The 24,913-nt window shown below is 50.2% G+C and overlaps 1 protein-coding gene across 1 annotated transcript in view; it reads right to left on the bottom strand.

Annotated features, from left to right (window-relative positions):
- col5a3a (collagen, type V, alpha 3a) overlaps positions 1 to 24,913 on the bottom strand; it is a 54,432-nt gene that overhangs the window by 25,161 nt on the left and 4,358 nt on the right. The window contains exons 2-26 of the mRNA XM_080009116.1: positions 19,894 to 20,061; positions 19,062 to 19,275; positions 18,247 to 18,409; positions 14,115 to 14,237; positions 11,742 to 12,200; positions 10,653 to 10,772; positions 10,440 to 10,547; positions 10,234 to 10,284; positions 9,883 to 9,921; positions 9,720 to 9,782; positions 8,387 to 8,461; positions 8,140 to 8,223; positions 7,964 to 8,020; positions 7,255 to 7,308; positions 6,932 to 6,985; positions 6,779 to 6,832; positions 5,484 to 5,537; positions 5,311 to 5,364; positions 4,799 to 4,843; positions 2,931 to 2,984; positions 2,772 to 2,816; positions 2,529 to 2,582; positions 1,959 to 2,003; positions 1,466 to 1,519; positions 204 to 248 (exon numbers count right to left, since the gene is read on the bottom strand). Of these exons, the coding sequence (XP_079865242.1) occupies positions 204 to 248; positions 1,466 to 1,519; positions 1,959 to 2,003; positions 2,529 to 2,582; positions 2,772 to 2,816; positions 2,931 to 2,984; positions 4,799 to 4,843; positions 5,311 to 5,364; positions 5,484 to 5,537; positions 6,779 to 6,832; positions 6,932 to 6,985; positions 7,255 to 7,308; positions 7,964 to 8,020; positions 8,140 to 8,223; positions 8,387 to 8,461; positions 9,720 to 9,782; positions 9,883 to 9,921; positions 10,234 to 10,284; positions 10,440 to 10,547; positions 10,653 to 10,772; positions 11,742 to 12,200; positions 14,115 to 14,237; positions 18,247 to 18,409; positions 19,062 to 19,275; positions 19,894 to 20,061 (2,336 nt within the window). The remainder of the gene's footprint in view (positions 1 to 203; positions 249 to 1,465; positions 1,520 to 1,958; positions 2,004 to 2,528; positions 2,583 to 2,771; positions 2,817 to 2,930; positions 2,985 to 4,798; positions 4,844 to 5,310; positions 5,365 to 5,483; positions 5,538 to 6,778; positions 6,833 to 6,931; positions 6,986 to 7,254; positions 7,309 to 7,963; positions 8,021 to 8,139; positions 8,224 to 8,386; positions 8,462 to 9,719; positions 9,783 to 9,882; positions 9,922 to 10,233; positions 10,285 to 10,439; positions 10,548 to 10,652; positions 10,773 to 11,741; positions 12,201 to 14,114; positions 14,238 to 18,246; positions 18,410 to 19,061; positions 19,276 to 19,893; positions 20,062 to 24,913) is intronic.

Consider the following 24,913-nt stretch of genomic DNA (forward strand, 5'->3'; position numbering starts at 1 on the left):
CTATAAGAATAAGTTATAGGTAATAAAACAGTAACAACGTGACGTCAGCGGGCGCGGCCGCGGCCGACGCTGAACGAGGGGACCCTCCGCACGGATACCAGCCCAGACATCGTCCCACTTGTAATAATTGACTATGGGACGTGAGGGACGGCGTGCACGCGGCGGTTAATAGGCCTCGTCTGATGCGATGGGGAGATACTCACTTGGTGGCCCTTCTCTCCCGCCGGGCCCTCTCTCCCCGGGTGACCCTGGTGCCAGGAAGGAAGGAAAACAGACGCGGTTACCGTTGGTATCTATATTGGAATCTCTCTGCGCCCAGGGGGGGGCCCGCACAAGAAGGGAAGATAAATGAGCGGCGGCTTCGAGAGGAAAGCGCCACGAAAAACATTGAGAATCTGAGACCGTGGCCTAGGGTCTAGACAAACCAGACAGACGCCGCCGAGGATGTCGAGGTGGAACGGTTTCGAATGTGTCCGACCGCATCCTGAGCTTGAGCCTGAGGCGCGAGAAAAGCCTCATTATGAGAAAACCTTCTACTGCTTTGCAACTGAAATAACTGGATTGGGTCACTTTCAGAAACGCGTCTTGCCCCCGCGACCCTAAAGGTTGGACTACTCTGAGCTATTGCTTGTCATTTTGTCTTTGTGCGTGAATGTGTGTGTGTGTGTGTGTGTGTGTGTGTGTATGAGTTCCCATTTGTGTGTGTTTCTCTGCGGCCATATTTGAATGTTTTTGTTTTGTTAATGTAGGCATATCAGCATGTATGTGCGATTGTGATGATTCTACGTGTGTAAATGTGTATGCGCGTGGTGGTTCACGCCCGTGCATAGAGGCGTAATTTCGAGTTTGAAGGTCATAGTCATCAGAATCAGAATCAAAATCTGAATGACTTTATCTCACCGGGTGCATTTGCATGTACTAGGAATTTGTTGATTATTGGTGTGTATCTACAGAGGATTAGCATAAAAAATCGGTCTGAGAAAAAAAACAACAATAATAATAAAATAAAAAATTATATAGAATCAAATAAATAAATAAATAATAATAATAAAAGTAATACAATGATTACAATAATAATAATAAATAACAATAATATAATAATAATAATAATAATAATAATAATAATAATAATAATAATAATAATAAAAATAGTCAAAAAAAGCGAAATAGTCAAATATAGATAAAAGAACAGTCAAATATATAAAATGTTTATACAGTTACAGCAAGTGTCATGTTGAAACGAATGAAATGCTTAGTCCTTGTGCCAACTAGGAGAATAGGTTAAGGTAATAAAATAGTAACAAGTAAAATTCCAAAACATCAAGCACTATATACGGTCAAAGGACCAAGCACTGAACATAAAAATATGAAAAAAAAAAACCACAACTTTAAGTTAAAACGTTAAAAGGGATGGAACAAAGCGGCAGAAATCTGGAGCATATTGGTTGCATGCACTGGTACTCACAGTGGGGCCGTCGATACCAGGTAAGCCCTGCATGCCTCCCTTCCCCTGGGGACCCTGCGTAGGATAAACAGAAACAAAAAGGGGAACGTGAAACGCCGGGGCGCTAAACCGCCGCGAAAAACCTCCCGCTCGCCTCGGCCACGGCCCACGCTGAATAAATTCATGGGTTTGTTGGGTTTTTTTTTTTGTTGTTTTTTATTTCCTTTATTAATCTAGTCTCCCGCCTCGGACTGACTTGAGTGTGTTCCCCAGTGCCTGGATGTTGTGGTGTGTGTTCCTTGGGTATTGATTTCCTGCCCCCCCACCCCCGCCCCGTCCTCCTCCCACATCCTCCTCCCCCGTCTCTCCTCTGAGTGGGAGCCAGAAGAGGCCGGGTCACGTCGCTGCGCTCAGCCCCGGCCTCCCCCCGCCCTGGGGGACGCGATGACAAGGGTCGGGGCCGGGGGGTTCGCAGCTTTAATTCTGGGATTAGGAGGGAGGCGAGGGCGCCTACCTTCTCTCCTGGCAATCCGATGGGACCTTGGGGTCCGGGCAAGCCCTGGAGCAGAACAAGGTGTCAGTCAGGTGAGGAATTACAGACTGGGAGAGGAACCTGTGAGAGTTTACTATAAGTCTATTTTTTTTAAATGTGTGCAAAGAATATTAACAACTACCTAATGTGTATGTACAGTATGTATGTGTGTATGTATACGATTAAGAGATTCACTTTGCCAGGTACGCTAGGGTAAAGTGCAGTATAAGTCTATCACAAATAGTGCATAGGAACAATGTGTAATGATAGTACTAGTTGGAAGTGGTATGTCGAAATATACTACAATAATAATAACATTGTTCAATGATACAATAATATGCAGAATTTATGCATATGATATTAAATAAAAAATATGAGCAAAGAAATAGCCGGTATAGTCAGAATACACATGTATCTACATGTACAGTATATGTATATATGAATATATGTATTTAGTATATATGTACAGTGTACCAGGGAATATTAATGAACAGTATGCGTATAATGTGAATAGAGTGGCTGTCTTCTAGTGTTGTCGTGTTTTTGGGGTACCTGCAAGCCGGGGTTTCCCTGTTGCCCCGCCGGTCCGACCTCTCCAGGTGGACCCTGAGAAAACAGCGAGGGAGCCGTTGTTTTGGGTCATTTCGTTTTTTCTCCAAACATCCCCTCCTCCTCCCACTCTGAGTTTCAACGCTCGACTTCACATTTCCCGCGCCTGGAGAGGTGTTCGTCAGCGCAAACGCGTTCATATGAAAACGACGCGGTAAATGTGGGCTTAATGACGGTAATACTGACCAGGTTGCCCTTTGATCCTTGAACTCCATCGATGCCACGGATGCCCTAAAATTGGAGGTGGGGGGGGGGGGGTTACAGCATTTCAATAAAATTTTAATAAGGTGTTGATGAAACCTGAAAGATAGCGACTGAGGTTTTCACTTTTGGCCCATGACTTACGGGTTGTCCGGTGGGTCCGGGCGACCCCCGCGGTCCGACGAGACCCCGCGCACCCTGGGGGGGGGGGGAGATAAAAAACAAAAGAAGAGAAGGGAAACGGTCGGCAACGGGAGCTCGGGTGGACCCGTGAAGAGCCGTGGTGTGGGTGCGGAATACTAAAGCACAGATCCCACCCGTCCAGCGATGGAGGGGGGAGAGAGAGAGAGAGAGAGAGAGTGGGTGCATGAAAAGAGAGAAGGAGCGAGACGTTTTTTTTTTTTTTTTTACAAATGTGTGAATGTGTGTGTGTGTGTGTGTGTGTGTGTGTGTGTGTGTGTGTGTGTGTGTGTGTGTGTGTGTGTGTGTGTGTGTGTGTGTGTGTGTGTGTGTGTGTGTGTCTGTGTGTGTGTGTTCTGGTGGTTGTTTTTTAGACCGTGCAGACTGTGCTCGGCTGTGTGTAACGTGCAATCTGGGGTTTTATCTTGTTCCCCCATCCATCTCTCTCTCTCTCTCTCTTTGAGTGGCGGCCAAGCCACCTGTTCCAGAGCCACACCTGTGATCTCCAGGGAAGCGATTGATATGGAAATATAATCATTCAGGGCCAGGATTTTATCTATACCCTCACCCTACCCTCCCGCTTCCCTTCTCCCTCTCTCCCCTTCATCTCTCTCGCCATCTAATCACCAAATCTCATTTATCCATTTTCTCTCTGCGCCGCCGCCCCCTCCCCCTCCCTCTCTCTCTCCCTCCCTCCCCCCCTCTCTCCATCTCCCTCTCTCACTCTCCCTCTCTCTCCCTCTCTCTCTCTCCCTCTCCCCCCCCCCCCCCTCTCTCTCTCTCTCGCTCTATTTCTCTTTCTCTCTCCGGCGAAAAAACATCCGACGCCGCTGCCTACCTGCGCCTTTGTGCTTTCCGAACACAGCCCTCCGAGCACGCCTCACAAAGCTCTTCCTCACGTCCTCCCTCTTTTTCTCCCGTTCCGAGGGAGGGACGGGAGCCCACCGAGCCCCCGTCCTCGCCCACCGGGCGAGAAATGGAGTGTGACTCGCGGCCGATCGGGGTACGGAGGGAGAGATGGCGGAAAGGTGCCTCCGAGACCCTCGGCGTGACTCGAAGATGACAGATGGGCGGGAACGGTCGGGTGGAAATGACAGAAACGTGCTGGTGGGGGTTTTTTTTGTTGTTTTTTTTTTTGCGGAATTGAAGGTTTTCGCTTATTTATTTATCTACATTTTGCATGTCAGTGACGCTTGGGAACCACGCGTGACAGGGCGCCCGCGGGAATCGGGGACATTTTATACTTTTTAAACGCTCTGTTCAGACAAATTTAAACAAGATTTAAGACACATGTTATGGACAAATCGTTTGCCGAGTATAAGGTTCAGGCCGGGGGTTAATGAAATACATGCGTGTATTTACATGAATAAAATGGTAAAATGTTGAAATTAAGTAAATTCAAATGTAAGACTATTTAATGACTTCCGAGGCCCAAATATTCGTAAAACTGAATTGAAGAAGTTTGGAGACATTCGGCCACCGGTCACCCTGCGTGAAAATACGTCACCGAAAATGTCCTGCACCCAATTCACAATACATTGGAGAGCGTGTGTTAAGTGTGTTGGTGAAGATCGTTTATTCAGAGAGCTTAAGCTTTATAACTTAATCCCACAGAATTCATTCATCACTGACGTTGTTAGTGTTGGTGCCGATGGGTAAAATAAATAAAAGTATGTTTGATATTTTTTATGTCGGATCTGCAATAATGTCCATAGAATGTATATATATATGTGTGTGTGTGTGTGTGTGTGTGTGTGTGTGTGTGTGTGTGTGCGTGTGTGTGCGTGTGTGTGCGTGTGTGTGTGTGTGTGTTTTCTCTTCCGGTTACTCACCGGTTCGCCCGGCTGCCCTCTTGGACCTGCTGGCCCGTCAGGACCCTAAAGTTAAAAGAAGAGGATCAATCTGCTGATGCTGCTCATTCTCATATCCCGTCTCTGAGTCTCAACATCAGGCTCGGCTACATTTGGAAACACGAGCCTTCACAAGTCCAAGGATCAAGTTCCAACACAACCATCAGTTTAAGATATATTACATTTTTCAAAGAATATTTAAGAACTTCGTACTGACTACAAGATGGCAACATGGGAGATGGAAAATTAAAAATGTAGACGCTCTATTTCCTTTCATTGCAGTATTCAGTTGGTTTGACCCCTGGCATTCCACTATTAATTATGGTTGTAAAACACATCCATCGATCGAGGAAATATCTCTTTTAAATTTAAACGAAAAGGAAAAAATACTTTTAAAGTCTTTGCGCAGCGTTAATTCTTGTTCAATTAATGGCTTAAGAATAGCTGAGTGGCTGAAAGTCAGGGTGGAATACTGTGAGTGGGTCTGCGCTCACCTTTTCTCCCGTCTCTCCAAAAGGACCATGAAAACCGGGTTTCCCCCTCTCCCCCTGTCGAAACGCATGATGTGACACAATATGTTAAAAGGTTTCTTATGATCTTCACAAGCGTCCCCGCACACCACGCTCAAAAGGACGCTGTAAATGTGAAGTTATGAGGGCTCACTCACTCTGTGACCCTTGTTTCCTGGGAGACCTGGCAGCCCATCAAAGCCCCTGTCGCCCTGAGAAGAAATAAAAAACAAAGTGGATTGGACGCCATTACACATATGCATTCGCCAGTGGAAAAGGAAACATGTAGACCATCAATGGTCTCTATCTGGTTTATATGACCATATATGATTTATATCTTGTTTATATGACCATATATGGTCTATATCCTGTTTATATGACCATATATGGTCTATATCTGGTTTATATTACCATATATGGTCATACTGTATAGACCATTGGTTTCTCAACTAATCTAGGCTCAGGATGAATATTGGTATTTTAGTTTTTTAATGTATTCTATTTTTATTCTATTACATTTAAATGTATATATTTTTTATGATTATAATTTTTCTTTTTCTTTTCAGAAAGTAACCCTAGTCCGCATTGCTTCCGTGCATTCCACCTGGCCAACACCCTTATAATGGCGGGTTTTTTTTCGTAAATTTTTTTAAATGATATGTGTATGATGGTGGGGGCGATGGTAAAATGACGTCACGACAGCCACACTCCACGGTTGGAAACGGTGTCATAAACACTGTTTCCAAGTAAACACAATATATTTATATGAAGAAGAAGAAGAAGTGGACATGTATATACAACGTGGATGAACAATCGATGTAGACTATGCGTACGTACGGACTGCTTGCGCTGACCGAAACATAGGTGGACGCGCTCACACATACACACGACCCCCCGGCCCCCACACTCCCCCCAACATCCTGAAAACTCGACGCCTTGTGATGAAGGCCTCCATCTGCTGCGAAGTCTGTGGCTCCGGCAGGGAAAGGGAGCTCTCAAATTTGCTTTAGGTCTGCTAAAACGCTGCTTTGACTGATAAAGACCTGTTGCTCCATCACGTCTAATATCAGGGGAGCCTGATTTATTTACTGAGCTCTTCCTGCAGCTGTTAGGTATTGACTTGCTTTGCCGTCAATAGATGTAAAAAGCTCATGGCGCCGGATACTTGAACGCTCTTGACACTGGCGTGGGAGAACAACAGCTTCACGGCCGTGCACGTGACGAGACGCAAAAGCGAAAGAGGCAAAACGAAGCCTCTTACAGTTTAGGAGCGATAAAAATAAATAAATAGATAAATAAATAAAAACGAGCCGACGACGGAGTGATTTTCGCAGGAAAACAAATCAATCATCAATCTTTTTTTTTTTTTTTTTTTTGGCTGCCGCATTAGCTGACATTAGACCGTCGCCAAGCGCAATGCAGTGCGCTGGGCTGGGCGTTCAGGGCGGCTCACCTTGGAGCCTGTTTCGCCCGGTGCTCCACGGCCTCCGTCCGCTCCCGCACGGCCCTGGAGAGACACAGCGGGTCAACGCGGTCCCAGAAAATGTCAAACAACGCTGGAACATCGTCGAGCGCGCCCGACCGCGACGCTCGCCACATATCTCACCCGTTTCCCCAGCTTTCCCAGGCCACCTGCCGAGCCTGGTAAACCACGGGGACCCTGGGAGGGAGAGAGAGAGAGAGAATAATAAGAGGGTGAGAGAGGGAGGAACGAAAAAGGAAAAAAAAATTGGGGTTGCTCCATTGGTCGGCGTCTGCTTCGATCGTTTTCCTAGCCTCTCGTGTAAGTCGCTTTGGACAAAAGCGTCTGATGAATAAATGCAAATATTGAAATGTGGGGGAAAAAAAAAGGTGGGGGAAAATAAAACCACAAAGACAGTTCGCTGTAATGGAAGCTGATCATGTAGAATAAATATGGCGGTGGCGTACCGCGGGGCCGTTCTCTCCTCCGTCTCCTTTCAGCCCGGCGGCCCCTGGGAGCCCCTGCAGGACAGAAACACGAGCGTATCAAGGCCTGAGGCGGAAGGGGAAAAATTTCACGATTCGTTTTAATGAAGAAAAAAAAAAAAAGGCGAAAACCATGTTCGTGAACGGAGCACTGGGGGTCTTCCGCCTAGAGGGAGGTTCGTGTTTTCACATCACCACCTTCCGGTGACCAAACCATTAAACTGAAACAAGTGGAACGGTACGACCCGTCAATTATTGACTGCATAGTTATTAGTCTTGCCATGGCTTATTTTGAGCACAAGAGCATCGATTTTTTTCGATGTCGCTGGTGGGTTGGTTCTGTGTGTTGTCATATGCATCATTGAAGTCTGGTGTGTGTTTAGCAGCACATGGATGTAACTGTAGATGTGTGTGTACAACACACACATACACACACACACACACACACACATGCTGCCATACTAGCTGTAGGTTTCAATCTCTACCGCGTACATCTCACCATAAGTGTCGTAAATTGGACCTTTTAGTTTCCGTCACTTAAATGAACAATCTCACCCCACTTCATAACTATCTCATAACTACAGCAAAATGGAACAGGAAGGGAGATGCAACGTGAATTGGGAAGACATTGTCCTCGGGTAAATGGATTGGAAAGCTTCAGTGTTTTGGCGTGAAGAACGGCGTTTCTTACCACCGGGCCCGGTCTCCCCGTGAGGCCCAGTGGACCTGGAGGGCCCCTCAGCGACAGCTGAAAACAAAAAAAAAAAAACATGGAAACGAATGTTTGACGCCTGCTGCCGTGACGTCATCGCACCGTTTGTTGGAGTCAGAATATCCCCGCTCCGGCTGATTGCATTTTCCTCATACCTTTGTCTGCTGCAGGATGGCCTGCGCCTGCGCCTCCTGGGGAGACACCACGGGGCCCTTCTGAGAATCCCCTCCGTGCTGGAACTGGCGGCAGAGAGCAGACAGAGCGGCCCCCGCGGCTTTAGCAGAATGCAAATGACGCTCAAGCACACAGCTCCCCCTTGTGGTGCACTCCCTGCGCCGCAGGACGCTTCATATCATGCGGCTAATGGGGAAAAGCCCCGTTTAAATATGTTACTCCTCTTACTGGTAACATCAACATGGTGCCCGGAGGACCTGGAATCCCATCTGCACCGGCTAGACCAGCACGTCCGGGGGGACCCTGAGAGAGAAGAAGCCGACAGCAGGACATCAACATATACTGTATACTATATTCTTATCTGTGTGAGTGTGTGTGTGTGTGTGTGTGTGTGTGTGTTATGGCGAGAGAGAGAAAGAGAAAGAGAGAGAGAGAGAGAGAGAGAGAGAGAGAGAGATGGAGAGAGAGAGAGATAGAGGGTCTGCACAATAGACACACACGCCCATAATCCAATCCTTTTAAAAACATCCCTCGCTCCGCTTCCACGGGGCGCGCCGCTCAAGCCCCCGGTGCCTCCAATGAATGCTCGGCGGGAGCCATGAGCGTTACATAACACGTTAAAGACATTAGCCGATCCATACGTGTCAATCACCGGTTATGTAAACGGAGGTCGGCCGCCGCATAGATGGAGGTGGAGCAGGAGACGCCGCTCCCTGCGCCACGCACGCGTCACACCACGTCCTCCACATCGGAACCAGACGGAGGCGCTATATAAACACCCTGGATGTTTACACAATAAGCGTAACCCTAGACCACAGCACCGGCCGCGCACTGCTCCTGCAGTAAATACGACGGGGGAATCAAGGTCCCAAATTGGTTCGCAAAGGGAAAAAGATGGGGAACATTATTTAATGAACTCCAATGGTGCGATGTTCCCGATCCCAACACGTGTTCCCTTTGTGGGCCCATTTGATGCGCTCCCTTTTCAAGGAGACTTGAATGGAGACACAACATAAGACAACAAGTGTTCTCCCGAGGGATTGACATCAGATGGGCCTTCAGGCATATGTCACCTTCCGAAAAAGGAAATGAGCCTTGTTTGTTTTACAAACTCCAACTCAACGCCAGTAAAAATAGTTTTGAAATAGCTGAAATGCTTCTATAGCGACAACATTTGGTTATTTCTAAAAGACAAATGGAAAACGAGTAAAATGCCAGCTAGAGCATCTGTCAATGTGCTATACAAACACACACACACACACACACACACACACACACACACACAAACAAATAATAATAAAATGCGGTCAAACAGATGTGAGTCATCATACATTGCTGAACCCCGGCAGGGCCGCTCAACTCAGCCAGGTCGCTGCTTTTCCACGGAGGCGTCTCAAAACCGGGGTCATGGCCAAACTCTGCGCTTCGCCCCCCCCCCCCCCCCGGGTGCCACCCGCCCACGCGCCCGCGCCCCCGCGTTCCAGCTGAGCTTATGCGAAGCCCTCGGACAGCGAAACCGATAACGCTCCGATTTTGCACGCCCCAGTGCAAGGACACTCACCACTTCGCCGGGATCTCCCCAGGGTCCCGGAGGGCCCGTTGGTCCCGATATACCAGGAAGACCCTGCATTAGAAACACACACACACAGCAGGGAGGGATGAGTTCACGAAGAATGGCGTAAAATGCCGTACAATTACACAGAGGGGCTGACGGGCCGACGTACCTCTGGTCCCGGTGGGCCGGAAGGTCCTACTAAGCTTCCCTGTAAATAAACACAATTTCCGTGAGACGCATGATGGCGCCAACAGTGGTTCTCAACATTGCGGTGCGTGTCATGTCTAATCATTAAACCTCACCATTACGTAACTACCAAGATGTAAGCAGAATGAAAAATAATGACTCTTGTGATCCTAGTTTCAGTGTTAATCTGCGTAACCATAGCAACGACAGGTTTGGAGTCCATTGGAGTCTGTGGTTTCGGCCAATCAAAGTGAGAGTCATCGATATGACGAAGGTTTGAGGATCACCGGTTGAGCACGTAGGGCCGCAATTCCCGAACATCAACTTATCTCACCAGTTCCGCCGGCTCCCCCTTCTGGCCCTTCTCAAATCTGCCGCCCTCCGCCTGATGAGCAACACACAGATCAATTAAAAAGTAAATAAATAAATAGATAGATAAAAAAGTTTTGCGTGGCTTCGGCTGAGCTGGGCTGGCGACGCGGCTCTCTGAACGGAAGGTTGAAGGGTGGCGCGCGAGCTCAAGGTTCCCGAGCGGCTCACCTCTCCGTCCCACGTCTCCGCCCCCTCGCGCTCGGCAAAGCCGTAGGCGTCCTCGTACACTTCGTACTCTGACGCCGTGTCGTTCTTGTAGTCCTCGTACTCCAGGACCTGCGGGATGTGTCAAACGTCAGACTCAAGAGGCAAGACGCCTTCCACGGATTCGCGGTTCACGGCGCCCGCCGCCGAAAGCCTCCGAGCCGCCGGGCGACCTACCTCGTACTCGGTGAGATTGGGGCCGGCGGTTACCGTGGAAACAGAAAGATCGCCGTAGAGGTCGCCGTAGAAGTCATCTCCGTAGTCCTCCGCCGCGGGCTTCCCGATTGGTCGGCCCTCCTGCACGCCGGCACACGGGCTCATATCAGAGTCACGGCGTGTTTCGCCCGGGGAGCGCGTCCCCGTCGGCTCGCGCGCGGTGCCTGGGTCGAGGCTTTTTTACATTCCGCGGTTTAGTGTGAGTGTTAGAGCAGAACGGGGTGGCTCTGGCAGAAATATGTTCATTATACATAATGCAGGGTGTCAGGTGTGCGGTTTAGGAGATGCTGCGGTGTAATTAGCGGATGCGGTACATCGCAGCCATATGGCGGAAAGACCGGTACGGCTTGGGGAGGCAAATGAGTCCAACATGGAAATGAGAAAAGTGGCGTGTTTGCATTTTTTTGTTATTGTTGTAAAGGGGAAATGTATTTCTAGATAAATAAATATCAATAAAAGCAAGATTCAAACGACGTACATAAAGGGAGACTTCAATGTTTTTTTGTGAGGACTATGAGAGCGTAAGATAAGACGAGATAAGAATTAGTCCTAGGGGGAGGAACCCGGGGATTTGGGTTTAATCCGCACATTGAATAAACTACAGTGTTACACAACAACACTGAGGAGCATCGGTACAGCGCAGACCGCACGTCGAAAGATCACAAGTGTGGATGTAGCGCAGCGCTGTACACTTGTACTAAACACACACACGCACAAAATGATACACACTGAACCCAACAACAAACAACAACAACAACAACAACAACAACAACAACAACAACAACAGCAGCACAACTAGGATGTGATAGCCAGCGATCCTATCTCGGATTAACTAGTTTCTCTCCGCGTAGGAGGCATCCTCCGCATTGCCACCAGAAGGTGGTGAGTAGGATGGTGCTGGTTAGTGGCGGTGGCGGTGGCAAGCGGTTGGGGGAGGGAAGGAGTGCTCTCTATGGTTAGCGGGTGAATTAAGGGATCTCTTGGTTAGGGATATCATTCAGGAGGCAGGGGGGGAAGGGACGGGGGTCGGCCGCTGGGAGACGCGTCTACCTCCTGCGCAACCTCGGGCTCGGGCAGCACGGCGGCGGAGGGCGCCGCGGCGGTGGGCGCCGCGGTGGTGGGCAGCGTGGCGGTGGGAACCGCAGCGGTGGGTGCCGCCTCGGGTGTGGAACCGGGCCCGTGCACGGGCATCTCCCGGAGGGTCATTTCGGGGGCTTCGCTGCGCGCGACGGGCGCGGTCGGTTCGGTTGCGAGGGGCGCCGTGGGCCGGAAGGGCTCCTGCGAGGGGTGGCCGGGCAGGGCGGTGGAGACCCCGAGGAGGCCCTCCTCCAGAGCCTCCTCCTGGTGCTTCCTCTTCCTCGACCCCTTCTTCCCCTTGCCTTTGCCTTTGCCCTTGGAGCCCCTGTCCCTCTTCTTTTTGTTCTTCTTGCCTTTCCTGTCTTTTTTGGAGCCTTTCCTCGGTTCCGGCGGCAGGCTTTGCATCGAGGGTTCAGGCTGCGGTCGCAAAATCTTTTGCGGATTAAAAATTTAAAACATTCAAAGGTGAGGGTAGAGATGGGGAGCAGGAAGGGGGGTTGGGGAAGAAAAAACATCAAGATTGTTGTGAACACAGATGCATGGGTGCAGTTTTAGTCAACGACCAGGAATAGAAAGGGAGAGCACTGCAAACCCCACCTCTCTCTCTCTCTCTTTCTCTCTCCAGGGTCAGACACAGTGTGACTCGCACCGCACCAGTAAAAAGCCAACGCAAACAATAAATGAGGATGGACAAACAGTTATAAAGTCATCACTGGCGAGTCCTCTCGGTCGGAGGGGAGGACAAATTTGCCGTCGGGGTCAGGGGTCACGGCGCTTATTATCCCCCGCAAGTGCTAATTCTCCGCGCGGCCCCAGCGGAGTGAGCAAATATGTGTCGTGTCAACTTCCGAGCGAGCGGACGGGCAATATGAATGGCCCCGAGTCCGAGAGCGCTGTCGCGAACCCCCGAACCGCGTGAGGCATTGATGATGCGATTAGGATCCATTTGTAAACAAGGTCAGCGTGTGGGAGAGAATGATGGGAAGTAGGTCAGCGGCGAGGCCAACCATGTCTGGATATGGACTCATCGCTCAGCTGTGCCTCTGTAAAAGCCAATTGGCTGAGTGTCTAAATAGCCTCACATTAGCGGTGATGGACCATCCCCGGTGCCACAGGAGAATATACTCGCACGCACATGCACACTCTCACACACACTTGAAATCGCGGATTCGCGCCAGCGACATGCGCGTTACAAGATACACGCACACACACAGACACACACACACACACACACACACACACACAAACACGACGCCAGGCGGAAGTGTATTCAATCGGAACTGCCTGCTCCTTCCAAGATTCCCCACCCCCCGCGAGAATCAATATGGCTGTGTCTCACACACGTATTTCTCTGCTTCACCCTCTTGGACTTTTCCTCTCGTGCTATCTTTCTTCCTGTGACACGCAGCCAAAGGAATATAAAGTAATTCATCTTCATGATTGATTATATCGCCGAAACAAGCCCCGATGAGGGGAAGAGCTGCGTTATCCTGTAAGATTTGTGTGTGTGTGTGTGTGTGTGTGTGTGTGTGTGTGTGCGTGCGTGCGTGCGTGCGTGCGTCTGTGCGTGTGTTTACATCTTTTAAAGCCACAGTAAAAAATACCAAAGTAACACCTGCCCTCAGGTAGACCCAGCGCTGGCCTCCTACAACCCCCCTCTGGGTGCATCACCACGCTGTTCAGCCCCCTACTAAGCCAGGGAGACAGGATGCTTGTAAATCACATAATAAACTGGGTTTTTGGTAAGGCTCTGAGACAATTCTAATAACACGCGGCCCGTTCCGCCTTTTATTAGTTGGCTCCCAAACAGGCGCCCCAGCGAGCCTCGAGCGGTCTGGAAGCCGAAGCCGACAAGCACCTGATCTCTATCGATGGCAAGACATAGTAACGATGGGTGCTTGGACTAAATCGCAGAGCGTGTTGAGGTGAGAGCTTAAATGTACATTTCTATTCAGTGAAAACATTCTGCTGGAGTCGAGCGTTTCCAGGCTCTGAGCAAGTCATGTCAGGTCTCTGATTTTCATAACTGCATCTGGGCTCAATACAAAAATTTGAACAGTGGCCAACTGACTGTGTTTTATGGGCGGATCATTGAAGCCCTGTTCTATCAACTTCTGTGTCAGCATAAAATGTCCTGGTCTGTGTGTGTGTGTGTGTGTGTGTGTGTGTGTGTGTGTGTGTGTGTGTGTGTGTGTGTGTGTGTGTGTGTGTGTGTGTGTGTGTGTGTGTGTGTGTGTGTGTGTGTGTGTGTGTGTGTGTGTGTGTGTGTGTGCGTGCGTGCGTGTGTGTGTGTGTCTGGAGATGAGCACTGGTTCCCGTGGTGTCACTCTGTCGAAACGCACTGACCTCGTGGGTGTCCAGGACCTGGGTGCCGTACGGCAAAGTCGAGTCACAGTCTGGAACGTAGTTCAGACAGTAGTCAGCAGCCGCCCGGGGATCGCCCACAAGCAGCAGTTGCTGGATGTCACCCTGGGAAACAGACGAGGACAATAATATAACAACTTGGAGTCGAGAAGTCAAATGAACCCTTCCGCAGTTCCGACGGGAGCGCCTCCCGAGCACGGAAGGCGGCGCGGGCACGCCCATAGGTGAGGCAAAGGGTTAAACTGGAGCGCGGGTTCGCTCCTGCCGCTCTCCTGCCCCCTCCGTATCCTCAGTCCACGCAGGGCGCTCAAATACCTCCCTCTCACCCCTCCGTCGGGACATTTCACTTCTCATTGCGCCCCGGAGGCTGAGCCGGTGTGTACACATAAACACACACACACAGACAGGACGCCGCTGGTCCCCGCTCTCCTGTCCCCGGAGCACCTCTAATGGCTCAAAAAAAGCCCTTTTTTTTATTAACTTCACATGATTACACAATACATCAGAGGGAGGTTCTTCCAGGACACGAGTCGTGGATATGTCTAGTTCATGCCTGTCAACGCTGGGATTTGAAACCGAGGGAAATTTTCCGTCCCAGTGGCGCAGCGTTGGCGGCGGCGGGTGAGAGAGTGACTGAAAGTGTCCCCGTTGAAACGCACTTATCATTGGTTTTTGTTTGGAGGAACGGGGGAATGGGGACACAGGGCGGATCGTGCCAAACGTCCTTATTTAGTTATTTATCTATTTATTTATTTATTTATTTATTTGTTTGTTTGTTTGTTTGTTTATTTGTTTATTTATCTATTTATTTATTTTTTTGTTTGTTTATTTGTTTATTTATTTAGAAAGAATGTTAACATCCAGGAGGGCAGCGGGAAAGGAGGGTTGAAATACAGGAGAATCCCGGGAAAAAACCGGGAGGGGGTTGACAGCTATGGCCTAGTTACTTCATGTAAACCAAATTCAAATGACCCCCCGGGGGGGCGGATAATTGAAGTATTCTATCGACGAGATCAGATCGACGATGAGGCTCTACAAAAACAACAGGCAGCCACAATCAGACGGCGGGGTTAACTGTTCTCCGTTGACAGCTTTGCGGTGCTTTGGTGACGCATCGGTACGGTTTAGCCGCTCGGGGTCCCCGTCGCTTTCGGCGCCGTTTGGCGCTCGCGGTCCAGAGAGGAATCCGAAGCCCTCCGAAACACAGAGATTGTTGTAAGTAAACGTATCTGGTTCCGTAAACCATGGAGCGCCGTGTGTTTTGAAATGGAGGGCCCCGTTCCATCCCGGCTCCGGCAAACCGGCTCTCTGCTCATCGCATCTCAAACCCGCCAGCTCCATCTGTGGCACTCTCTTGGCTCCCCCCTCACTCGAATAAGTGCTAAGCCCTAAAACGCAACTGGAATGAGTCACCCCGGTCGCGTCCAGCATCCCTGTGGATGAAGGAAAGTCCAGAGATTTATAATAAACAGGAAAGCCCACTGCAATGAAACAGCACATTGTTGATCGTTATTTTTATTTATTTTTCGCCTAAAGTGCAAAGGATGCTCGTGACTAACTAAAAACATCTGACCAAAATTATACAGACATCGTTGCCAGGGGGAGAAAGCATCCACGGCGGACCTTGACCAACAGAATGTGTTTCTCTATGTGTGGTAATCTGTTTCTACAGGAATCTGAGAGTTCAAACAAAGGCAAGGGCTTTAATGACATGCTCGACAAGTCCGGGCCCCGACATGCCTTTGCCAGTGAGCCAAAGGCGTTTTTTTATTTTTTCAATATCAATTCAGACAGAAATGATGTGAATTTCTCCACAAATAAACACTTCCCTGGGTTGGATCAGGGCAGCCGGCGTGTTGGAGGGGGGACGAGGGGCTAAGAGGGGAAAAAAAAGGAGCACAACTTGTGGACATTTCGATGTTTGCTTTCCTGCAAATTCACGCGCAGTCTCCAGTATGTGCACTGACGTTTTGCAGACGATTTCAAGCAATCTGGAAGCAATAAAGACATTAGGGACTGACCACAGTCCCATGGCTCTCACGCTGAGCTCCCACGCTGGGAGAACTGGGCCGGAACCCCGGCCTCCTCCCCCAGAACCAGGGCCTGGGAATAGGGGCCCGGGGGCCAGGCCTGAGAACGGACCGCTCCGCCGGCTCTTCTCCCCTGGTACGAGTCTGACACAGGTCACACAACGCAAAGCCACAAATAAACACCGGTGCACATGGCGGTGCCCTGGAAACACGCGGAACGGGGGTTGTTCATCCATTAAATATCAACATCAAATAAATAAATTGTTTGGATATGTGAATCATGGATGGATCCGCTTAGCAGGGGAAAGATATTAGTCATCACCACAAATGCCATCATTCCTTCCCAGTCGATGGGATGATAAACAACCAGCTGGAGCCTTGGGTTTTTGGTATGCGGTGACAAATGGCTTTCCAAGCTATTAAGGATTGCAATTTATAGGGCCCGCAAGGGCACAAATTTGCTTAATTGCTGCTGGGACGCGGTCCCATAGATGTCGTTGAGCGTTTAAATAATTAAAACGCTGGATTGCCTGTCACAGTGTGAGTGACAAGGAGGAGTCAAGGAGGGGAATGACTCCGGGCACAGGAGGGGCAATTGGGGTAATGATAGGACTCGGGTGAATTTGCAGAGGCGGGGCCATTGTGCGGACGCGGTTAAGGACTCTGAGTTATCGACTAGGTGAGTAAACCCCGACCACGGGGCGTGCGGGGGCGGGGGCGCCCTGCTGTCGACACCACGGACATCTGGTTCTATCCTGGTGAAAGCGGAGATAGGGTGAAGTGTGCGTCCATTAAGCTAAAAGCCGCCATAATAACCCCTCCTCCGCCATTTTTTTTTTTGCCGGGCTCCTGAAATGGGGAGAGAGATGGAGGGAGACAGAGAGTGAGAGAGAGAGAGAGAGAGGGATGGGGAGGCGGCCTGCTGAACTTCCCTCCACTTTCCCCCTCTATCTCTCCGTCTCCCCTGCTTTTCATCCTGAACAGACACAGCGCCCGAGGACACGGTCGGAGGGAGAGGGGGGCTTAAGCCGATCTGCTCCATGCTGTGGGCGAGTGATTTAGAGCGACGTCTCATGGGGAATGACAATGGGGCAGGGGTTGCGTATTGCCATGGGAAGCACAGACAGCGACTTATGACAATAACGCTTTCCGAAATGAAAACAGAGGAATTGGCAGAAACGGAATTTCATTTCCAGGTTTTTTTTTGGTTTTTTTTCCCCGGCGTATCCCGCATCACCGGCATGCAAACACCCTTTTTTTTTTTTTTTGGGAAATCCTCCTCCACTTCAAAGAGCCCAAATGATTGCCGCGCGAGGATCTTGAGGGTAATTTTCCCGATGATGCTCGTCCTTCCAAAAACGCGAGGGGTAATGAGGACAAAAGCTCCGACGCGTGTCGCCGGGGGGGGAAACGGCGCCAAGGAAAAAAAAAGCCGCAAGGGGGACGACGCACGGCCCACCTGGGCGGGAAACCGTCTTGGTCATTGATTCTAATACACACACACCCACAATGCAACTTGTGTCCTAAAGATATACAATATACCAAAACGTCCTTCGAGCGAGCTTGACAATCTCAGCAAGGACGACCGCAGGGGCGTGTCCAGAACAGCACCCAGCCCTCCTCGCCCCCTGCCCCCACCACCACCGCCGCCCCTCGTCCGTCTCGTCGGTCCGGACTGACGAGAGGACCCCGGGCGCCCGTCTGGCTCGCAAGGCGGCCCTGCTCGGCCCGACAGCACTCACTCCTCACCGGCTCAAGTGGAGATAACGTGTGTTTGAATGGGGAGGGGGCTTGAGCTTGAAAAATCGCGGGGCCGGGTTTTAGCAGGGGGCGAGAGGGAAACTTCTTTGTCCGAAGACTCCTAACCGCTTTGAACAGAGATGGGCGGCGCTAACAAAATCGAATGCCAATCGAATACAAACACGAAAAAGTAATCGCAGTATTTGTTCATTTGTTCATCTGATGATATTTGGGGATGACTGTCGGTTTCATCAAGATATTTAGTCACGGGAAATATTTGAGAAAGGCATCATTAGCAACGCAGGCCTAGCCATCCGCGCCATTAATCGCTGGGAACGTCCTACCTCAAACACTTCTGCGTCCAGCAGCCGCCTCCCAAACACGGTGACGCCCTCCGTGCTGATCACAGCGCCGTCCCCCCGCAGCAAGTCCAGAGTTTCCACCTTTCGGCAGTCCAGGTAGAGCGTGACTGTTTTGCCCTGCACGCTGTAGGCGATCCTGTGCCACCTGAAAGAAAAGTCAATTTTACACTGTTGTAAAAATTCACGTTCATGAGCAAACGGACCACCACCAAATGAGTGATGCGGAAAGAGGATTTATTTCCAATTATTCAGGAAGGCATTTTTCAGAGTCCTCTATTTTTGGGTCAACGGGCAAGTTAATACAAATAAAGATTTGGACAATCATCGACGCCTCTTTGCATCTATTGTCGCCGCTTATTTTGTCATGTGCACACACAGGTTCTGGTGGATCTCGATAAATCCAACCAATTCTTTGTCTGTAGCCAAATTGGAGCTCACTAATAAAGTAATGACGGGACATTTTCCAGAAATGTGGAAGATGGAGGACTTGGATTTAGTGGTTGGATTGTCCACAGTGTCATCCAAAGGCCCATTAATTAATGACAGAGACAGAAAAGCGAGTGGGGTGATATAATATTTAGTCCCGCCCCTGAGGCCCGGTTATAAAAGGGACCAGCGCTAAGTATCAGATGAGGCCAGAATCTTTTACGCTTGGTTCCTGGAACCCAGCAGGCGGGTGTAATGAAAAAAAAAACCAAAAAAAAACACAGAGTGATTTTCACTGCACCGTACCGCACATAACCGACCGTGTAAATGACTGAATTTAGGGACGGCGGAGGCCACCGGGCGCTACCCACTTTCCATCCGCCAGGTTGATTTCCTTGAAGGTAGGGTAGAGCTGCGGCGAAGGCTGCCCCCGGTGGTCCTCGTACAGGAGAACAGGCGAACGCCCCACCTCCAGACCCAGCTGCTGCACGCCCTGCTCGTCGTACACCGACAGCAGGAAGAACCGGGTGCCCTCCTTAGCGCGCACTGTGGCCATCAGGGAGAAATCCTCAGGAAATGGGGAATCTGGAGGAGTTCAAGCGGAATACGGGAAGAAGAGGAAGAAGAAGAAGAAGAAGAAGAAGAAGAAGAAAAAATGACCAAAAAAACAAACCAAGAAGAGGAGCAGAGACAAAGAGAGGAGGCATGTTTGAGTCACGGCAGAGGGAGCACAGCAGGTAGCAGACACGCAGGATCCCCGTCACCGACCGCGGAAAGCATAATAACCAGGGCATCTATAATCCATGAAGGCAGCCAGAACAAGGAGGTGATTTAAAAGGGGGGAGTTCTATTTAAAATCTCAAAAGGTCTGGGAAGACAAATCCGAGGCGTCTGTCACAAAAAAAAAAAAAAAGAATAAAGAAAAAAGGCCACATTGAGGAGCCTTTGATGGCGCCGCAGCGAGTCCAAATTAGAATGGGCTGATTTCGGATTCCGAGTGCGAACAAAAAACTTTAAAGAATCAGCCGATACAAAGTTGTGCTCCGACACATTCTTTTTGTTGGACGGCATCGACTATTCTCAAATACCCATATTTTAGTCTGGTGTAGTCTAACAGCCCCCCGTTTAGCCCCGTCTGTGCATCCGGGCTCCGAGCATTTCTTTCCGGGCCTCCACGCCATGTCTGATAGAGTTTTCCACTACCGGGGAAGAGCTGCTTGGTGGGAGCGGCGAGCTGGATCTTTCGGTCCACCCTGTACGCCGGGTCCGCCCCTTCGGCGCCGCTCCTGCCGGCGCAGAGGCCCACGCCGGCGGACACCCCCTCCAGGTCCTCCGACAGCCCCAGCAGACGGAGCACATCCACGGCGTGGGCTGAGGGCGAGGGGAAAGGAGGGAGAGAGAGAGAGAAAGAGAGGGGGGGGGGGTGAATGGTGAGATATACAAAAACAGCACATACAAAATCAAATAAATGCAGTGTATACGTAGCGAAGGGGAACATTTGTCAAACAATTTTCATCCCAATTTCAAAGCTCTCAGCAACAAGCTCCACTGTGGCATACAAGTGGCATATTGCAACTGGACGTTAGAGTGAATTGCTCTTACAATTTCAGCAAGTTTTATCATCGTCTGGCTCGGTAAGTGCTATTTGTTACGGAACGGGCTGTTTAGTGGGCCCCGAAAATGCCTTTTAAAGCGCGGCTTCCTGTTTCTGAGAATCGGGCGAGACGCCCCCCCCCAAGAAGTGGCTGCAGGTGGCCGGCCGTCTGCGGCTGTTATTATAGGCTGGAGGTAGCGCCGGGCCTAAGCCATAATCCTCGCGCAGCACACCTGACAGCTGCCACCTGCGTGCTACGGCCCGGCCCCGGCAGCACTGTCTGCATCGCCGTTACCTCGATATCAAATTCGACTTTCAGGCCCGATATATAAAAAACAAAATATATATATATATATATATATATATATATATATATATATCAGGATGGATGCTTGCTTACTGTATTACTAATCAGCGGAGAGACCACGCGGGTACAATAAGTCTCACAGTGGCGAGCCTGTATCTCATTACGGAGAGCCTTGGGTGGACTGGTCATCTTATTAGATGCTCTGTTGACAAAGTGCTGCCGCGAGCGTGAGCCCGGATCAGGGCTCCGCCGGCTGCCGGAGGGAACCCGCTCACGGCAGCGAGGCACTTAGCATTCCAGACACTCCAAATGAGGATCCTAAAGAGAAATCGCCTCCCGCAGCTTCCAACCCCCCCCCCCGCCTCCCGCCGCGCTCCGGCCTGCGCATTCCTTCTGTTCAATTAAAGATGCGGGGGGAGTTTGCCGATTCCGTTATATTCGTCGTCGGGAAAAAAATCCCGACTCGCACTCGATGGCGTTGTTTATTTGGCGGAGCCGTTTATTCAGAGCAGCTCCGAGCTCATTTGCCGGGCCCCCCCAGCGAGGCGACGGGCCGGTAAATAGTTTAAGCGGGGAAATTACCATACGGCTCTTTACGCAGGATTACAGAAGGTACAGATACACAAACACGTTTTATAAACGGACGCAGAGTTGTAAACAAGCCATGTAAAAACACGGCAGATGCCGTTGCAGGCCCCTCAAAAACACAAAAGCTCCGTCCTCGACACGGTCGGATTCAGATGCGCCGGGTGTCACTAAAGCGCCTTTCCCACCTGGGATCCGTAGCATATCCGGAAAAGGCAGAAGTGGTCGCCGCCTTTTCGGGAATAGTTCCCTGTGCGGTCTGCTCCCACGTGGACGACGCGTGGGGTGTCTAACATCGGGCCGGTTTTCAGACCGGCGCTTCGCTCCCCGTCCCGCCGGACTCCTCCCTCCGCTCACTGACGGGGGACAGATATTGACAGTTGTTGCGTCCACCCCGTCCCCGTCCCCCCGACGCGGTAACCCTGAAGCCGAAGTTGTTAAAATCGGCGCCATCATTTTCCACCCGTCCTCCACTCCTCTGCCTCCGGAGAAAGGAACCTTCTCCCCCTGTTCTCCCTCTCCCTGTCCGCTCGCTCCCTCGGAGCAGCGCTTGTGCCACCGGTCGCCAGGTCCGAGTGGCATTTTGAAGGAGAAAAATAAGACAATTTAAGAAGATCAGGATCAGCCGAGCTCCACGGTTCGGAGCGGACCCGCTTTCTTTTTTTTTTTTTCTTCTTCCCGAAAACAAATCAATTTCGAGATATTCGTAGAAAATAAATATTCCACTGTTTGTGCCTCATTTCGATTGGGCTCCAGCCCCGCTTTACAGAGAGAAGTTACCATTTCCACACACTTAGATTCACAGCCGTTCCGGCAATTTGCTGGAAATTATATTACTTCGCGAGTGGGGAAATTCAGGGAACGACATACACGGAACATCGTGACCGCCTCCCGTTCCCGCACGACGCCAATATGGAACATTGCCAGTACATTTACGGCTTTCAGTGCAAGTGGGAAAGGGGCTTGATGAACATTTGCAGACCCGCCGCCATTTATGAGAAGTCAAAATTGTGAAAGTTAAACTGAGAACTAACTGCAGATGAAGAATTCAGCCTCCGACTCCAGCCCATCCCTCTCCCGCCTCATTCTTTTCCTCTCTCTCACACATGCCCTGATTCATACATTACATGCATGCGGGACGGAAAAGGTCACGGCATGCCGACGTTCATAACGGCCCGGGCGACGTTCTAATTTGAAGGAGCATGGTTCGCATTATACCAGACCCCTTGGGCCGCTGTCATGAAGAGCGCCTGAGAAATGGCCAAAAAAATAACAAAAAAAAAAAAACTAAAATCTAACTTCATCAACTATTCTGGATCTGACTTTTTCAATCCTTGCCGGGCCTTGTGGGAATTCAAAAATCCACCCGTGTACATGGCTCGCTTCGTTCCAAGCATTCTTCGGCGATTACGCAATCTGATCGCCCGCATCCGACAAACCGTTTTATCAGCGGGGATATTTGATTCCTCGTCTATTTTGCCGATAAGGCAAGCGCGGGACGTTTGTTTGCATTTCAAATGCCTCGGCAAACGCCGTCCTCCGTCCCCTCGGGATGTTTTCGAGGGGCTGTTGAGCCATCACCCGCTGAACAAAGCTTGATTGTCGGAGCCCTCATGAGTTGACTTGGCACATGGGGGAATGGGGTGCAGCGACAGGGAGTGGCACGTTGCATTGGAAGAGAAAAGAGTCTCCACATGCACAGTGATGTGCCAGCTAAAATGACCGACTGAATAAAACATACTGTATCCACATGTGCAGAACCAAGAGGAAAAGGCTGTTAATAATACTAATATTCTCTTCTTACACTGAAGAAGCAGGAAGTCTTTTCGACTTTTCTTTACTTTTGCTTCTATGTCATAGGAAAACGCAACCAAATGGGGATTTTATTTTTTTTGAGGCATCCAAGCCTCCCGTGGCCGAGCGCCACGGGAGGCTTGGATCAGTCCAAAGATCCAATAACGGCGCGCAATTTACACATTCCCTCGGATCCGTCTGCGCTTCGTTAGCGCGTGCCAAGCTACCTGCCCACGCAGCGCTGCTTGCCCGGGCGGGCATCGACCCCGGATCCTCCTTCTCCGGGCGCGAGGGTGTTCTCACCCCTTACCTGTCTGCGCTTCGCCGGGCAGGAGAAAACAGCTTCGGCGTCTCGCTCCGGGACGCCGAAGCGAGAGGCCGAAACCCGACCCGGGTCTCAACCGTTCCTGGCAAATGGCAACCCCCCGCTCTCCAGTGTAATAACACCAATTTTATCCACTTGAAAGTGGTCATTAAATGATCTGCCCGGATTATTTTGTGGCGGGTGACTCAACAGGCTGTAAAAGTGTGTCAAAGGTGCTTTCTTGAGTGGTTTATTTCCACTATTATAAGACTTAAGATCCAAGTTTGTAGACAGTGGAAGTGTGGGAAGAGGGGTGGGGTGGCTTTCTATTCAACCATTCTGTCCTATTTATATTCTATGCTAAGTAACGAATGCCCTCAGACAAAACGTATTTTCGCAGCTGTTCTCGGTTTTTCGCTCTGTTCCGTAGCTTTCTCCGTGAGAGAATCACTTTAGCCAAACGGGCACAATGATCACCATTTTTTTTTTTTTTTTTTTTTTGGAAACAGAGTGCCTGAATAGCGCTCACCCTGCGTCACGCGTTTTGAAATGTCACCAAGTGCTCCGCAGCTGTGTGACACTCGGACGCTGTGTTTTCCGCGCTCCGACGGGCATCACACAAGGCTTCATCCCCCGTCCGAGCTGGAACACTGCGCGGTGTGTTCCCCGGGCCTCCGCGCCTCATGCCTGTGAGGACATTGTTCCATGCTCACACCACCTACACTCCCAGTTTCCCTTGGAAATATCCCTTTTCCCACACAATAATAGTCTGCACATCCTAGAAACAGAGGGAATTTCTCAATGCAACTGAGCGGAGAGTTCAGATCGATTCCCACAGTATAAAAGACCACACCCTGAAAGGAAACGGAGCAAATCTGGGGTTTTCGGAGATATTCTGAACTTTCTGTCATTCGCTGAACACGAGTAGGAGGATACTGGCTAAAAAAAAAAAAAAGGGAGGGGGTGGGTTTCTCAAAAAGGACATTATAATTCTTAGGATTAAATGCTGACGGTGCATAATCATAAGATTCCGCAAAAAAGAGGTTAAAGGTTTGGTAGAGAATTTTCTTAATCTAATTTGCTGTGGGTGAGACGGATGGCCCGGGCGCCGATGGAGAGGTGACAGGGTGAGAGGGAAATGGGACATGGGGCACACACACACACACACACACACACACACACACACACACACACACATAAATTCATATAAAAAAAACACACAACCAAAAGATCAGAAATAAAATTGGAGCCGACCCGCGGGCACACACCACAGCATGAACAAGCATGATGCATGACACACCCGCATAATAGACACACCCTTCCACCTTCCTATTCTCTCCCGGGCTTTCCCCTCTGTGCCTGTGCCTGCCTATCGAAGACACAGCGCCCACTCGCATGACTCCACGGCTTCTCAGCGGCGGTTCAGGAAACTGGGATCACGAGACCGCCGAATAAGCGTCTAACCAAAAGCCCAGGTGAGGTTTACCTGGAGAGGGAAGGATTTGGTCGGGCCAGGAGAACGGTTAAACAGGAGGGGGGGGAGATATTTATCAGGGTGACTGGGTCCGCTTCTGGGTTGTTGCTCACAGGTGGGGTGTCGCCGGTCGAACCCGTGGGGGTTTTTTGGGGGGGGGGGGGA

The sequence above is a fragment of the Zeus faber genome (assembly GCF_960531495.2).
Source record: "Zeus faber genome assembly, chromosome: 11".
Classification (NCBI taxonomy): domain Eukaryota; kingdom Metazoa; phylum Chordata; class Actinopteri; order Zeiformes; family Zeidae; genus Zeus; species Zeus faber.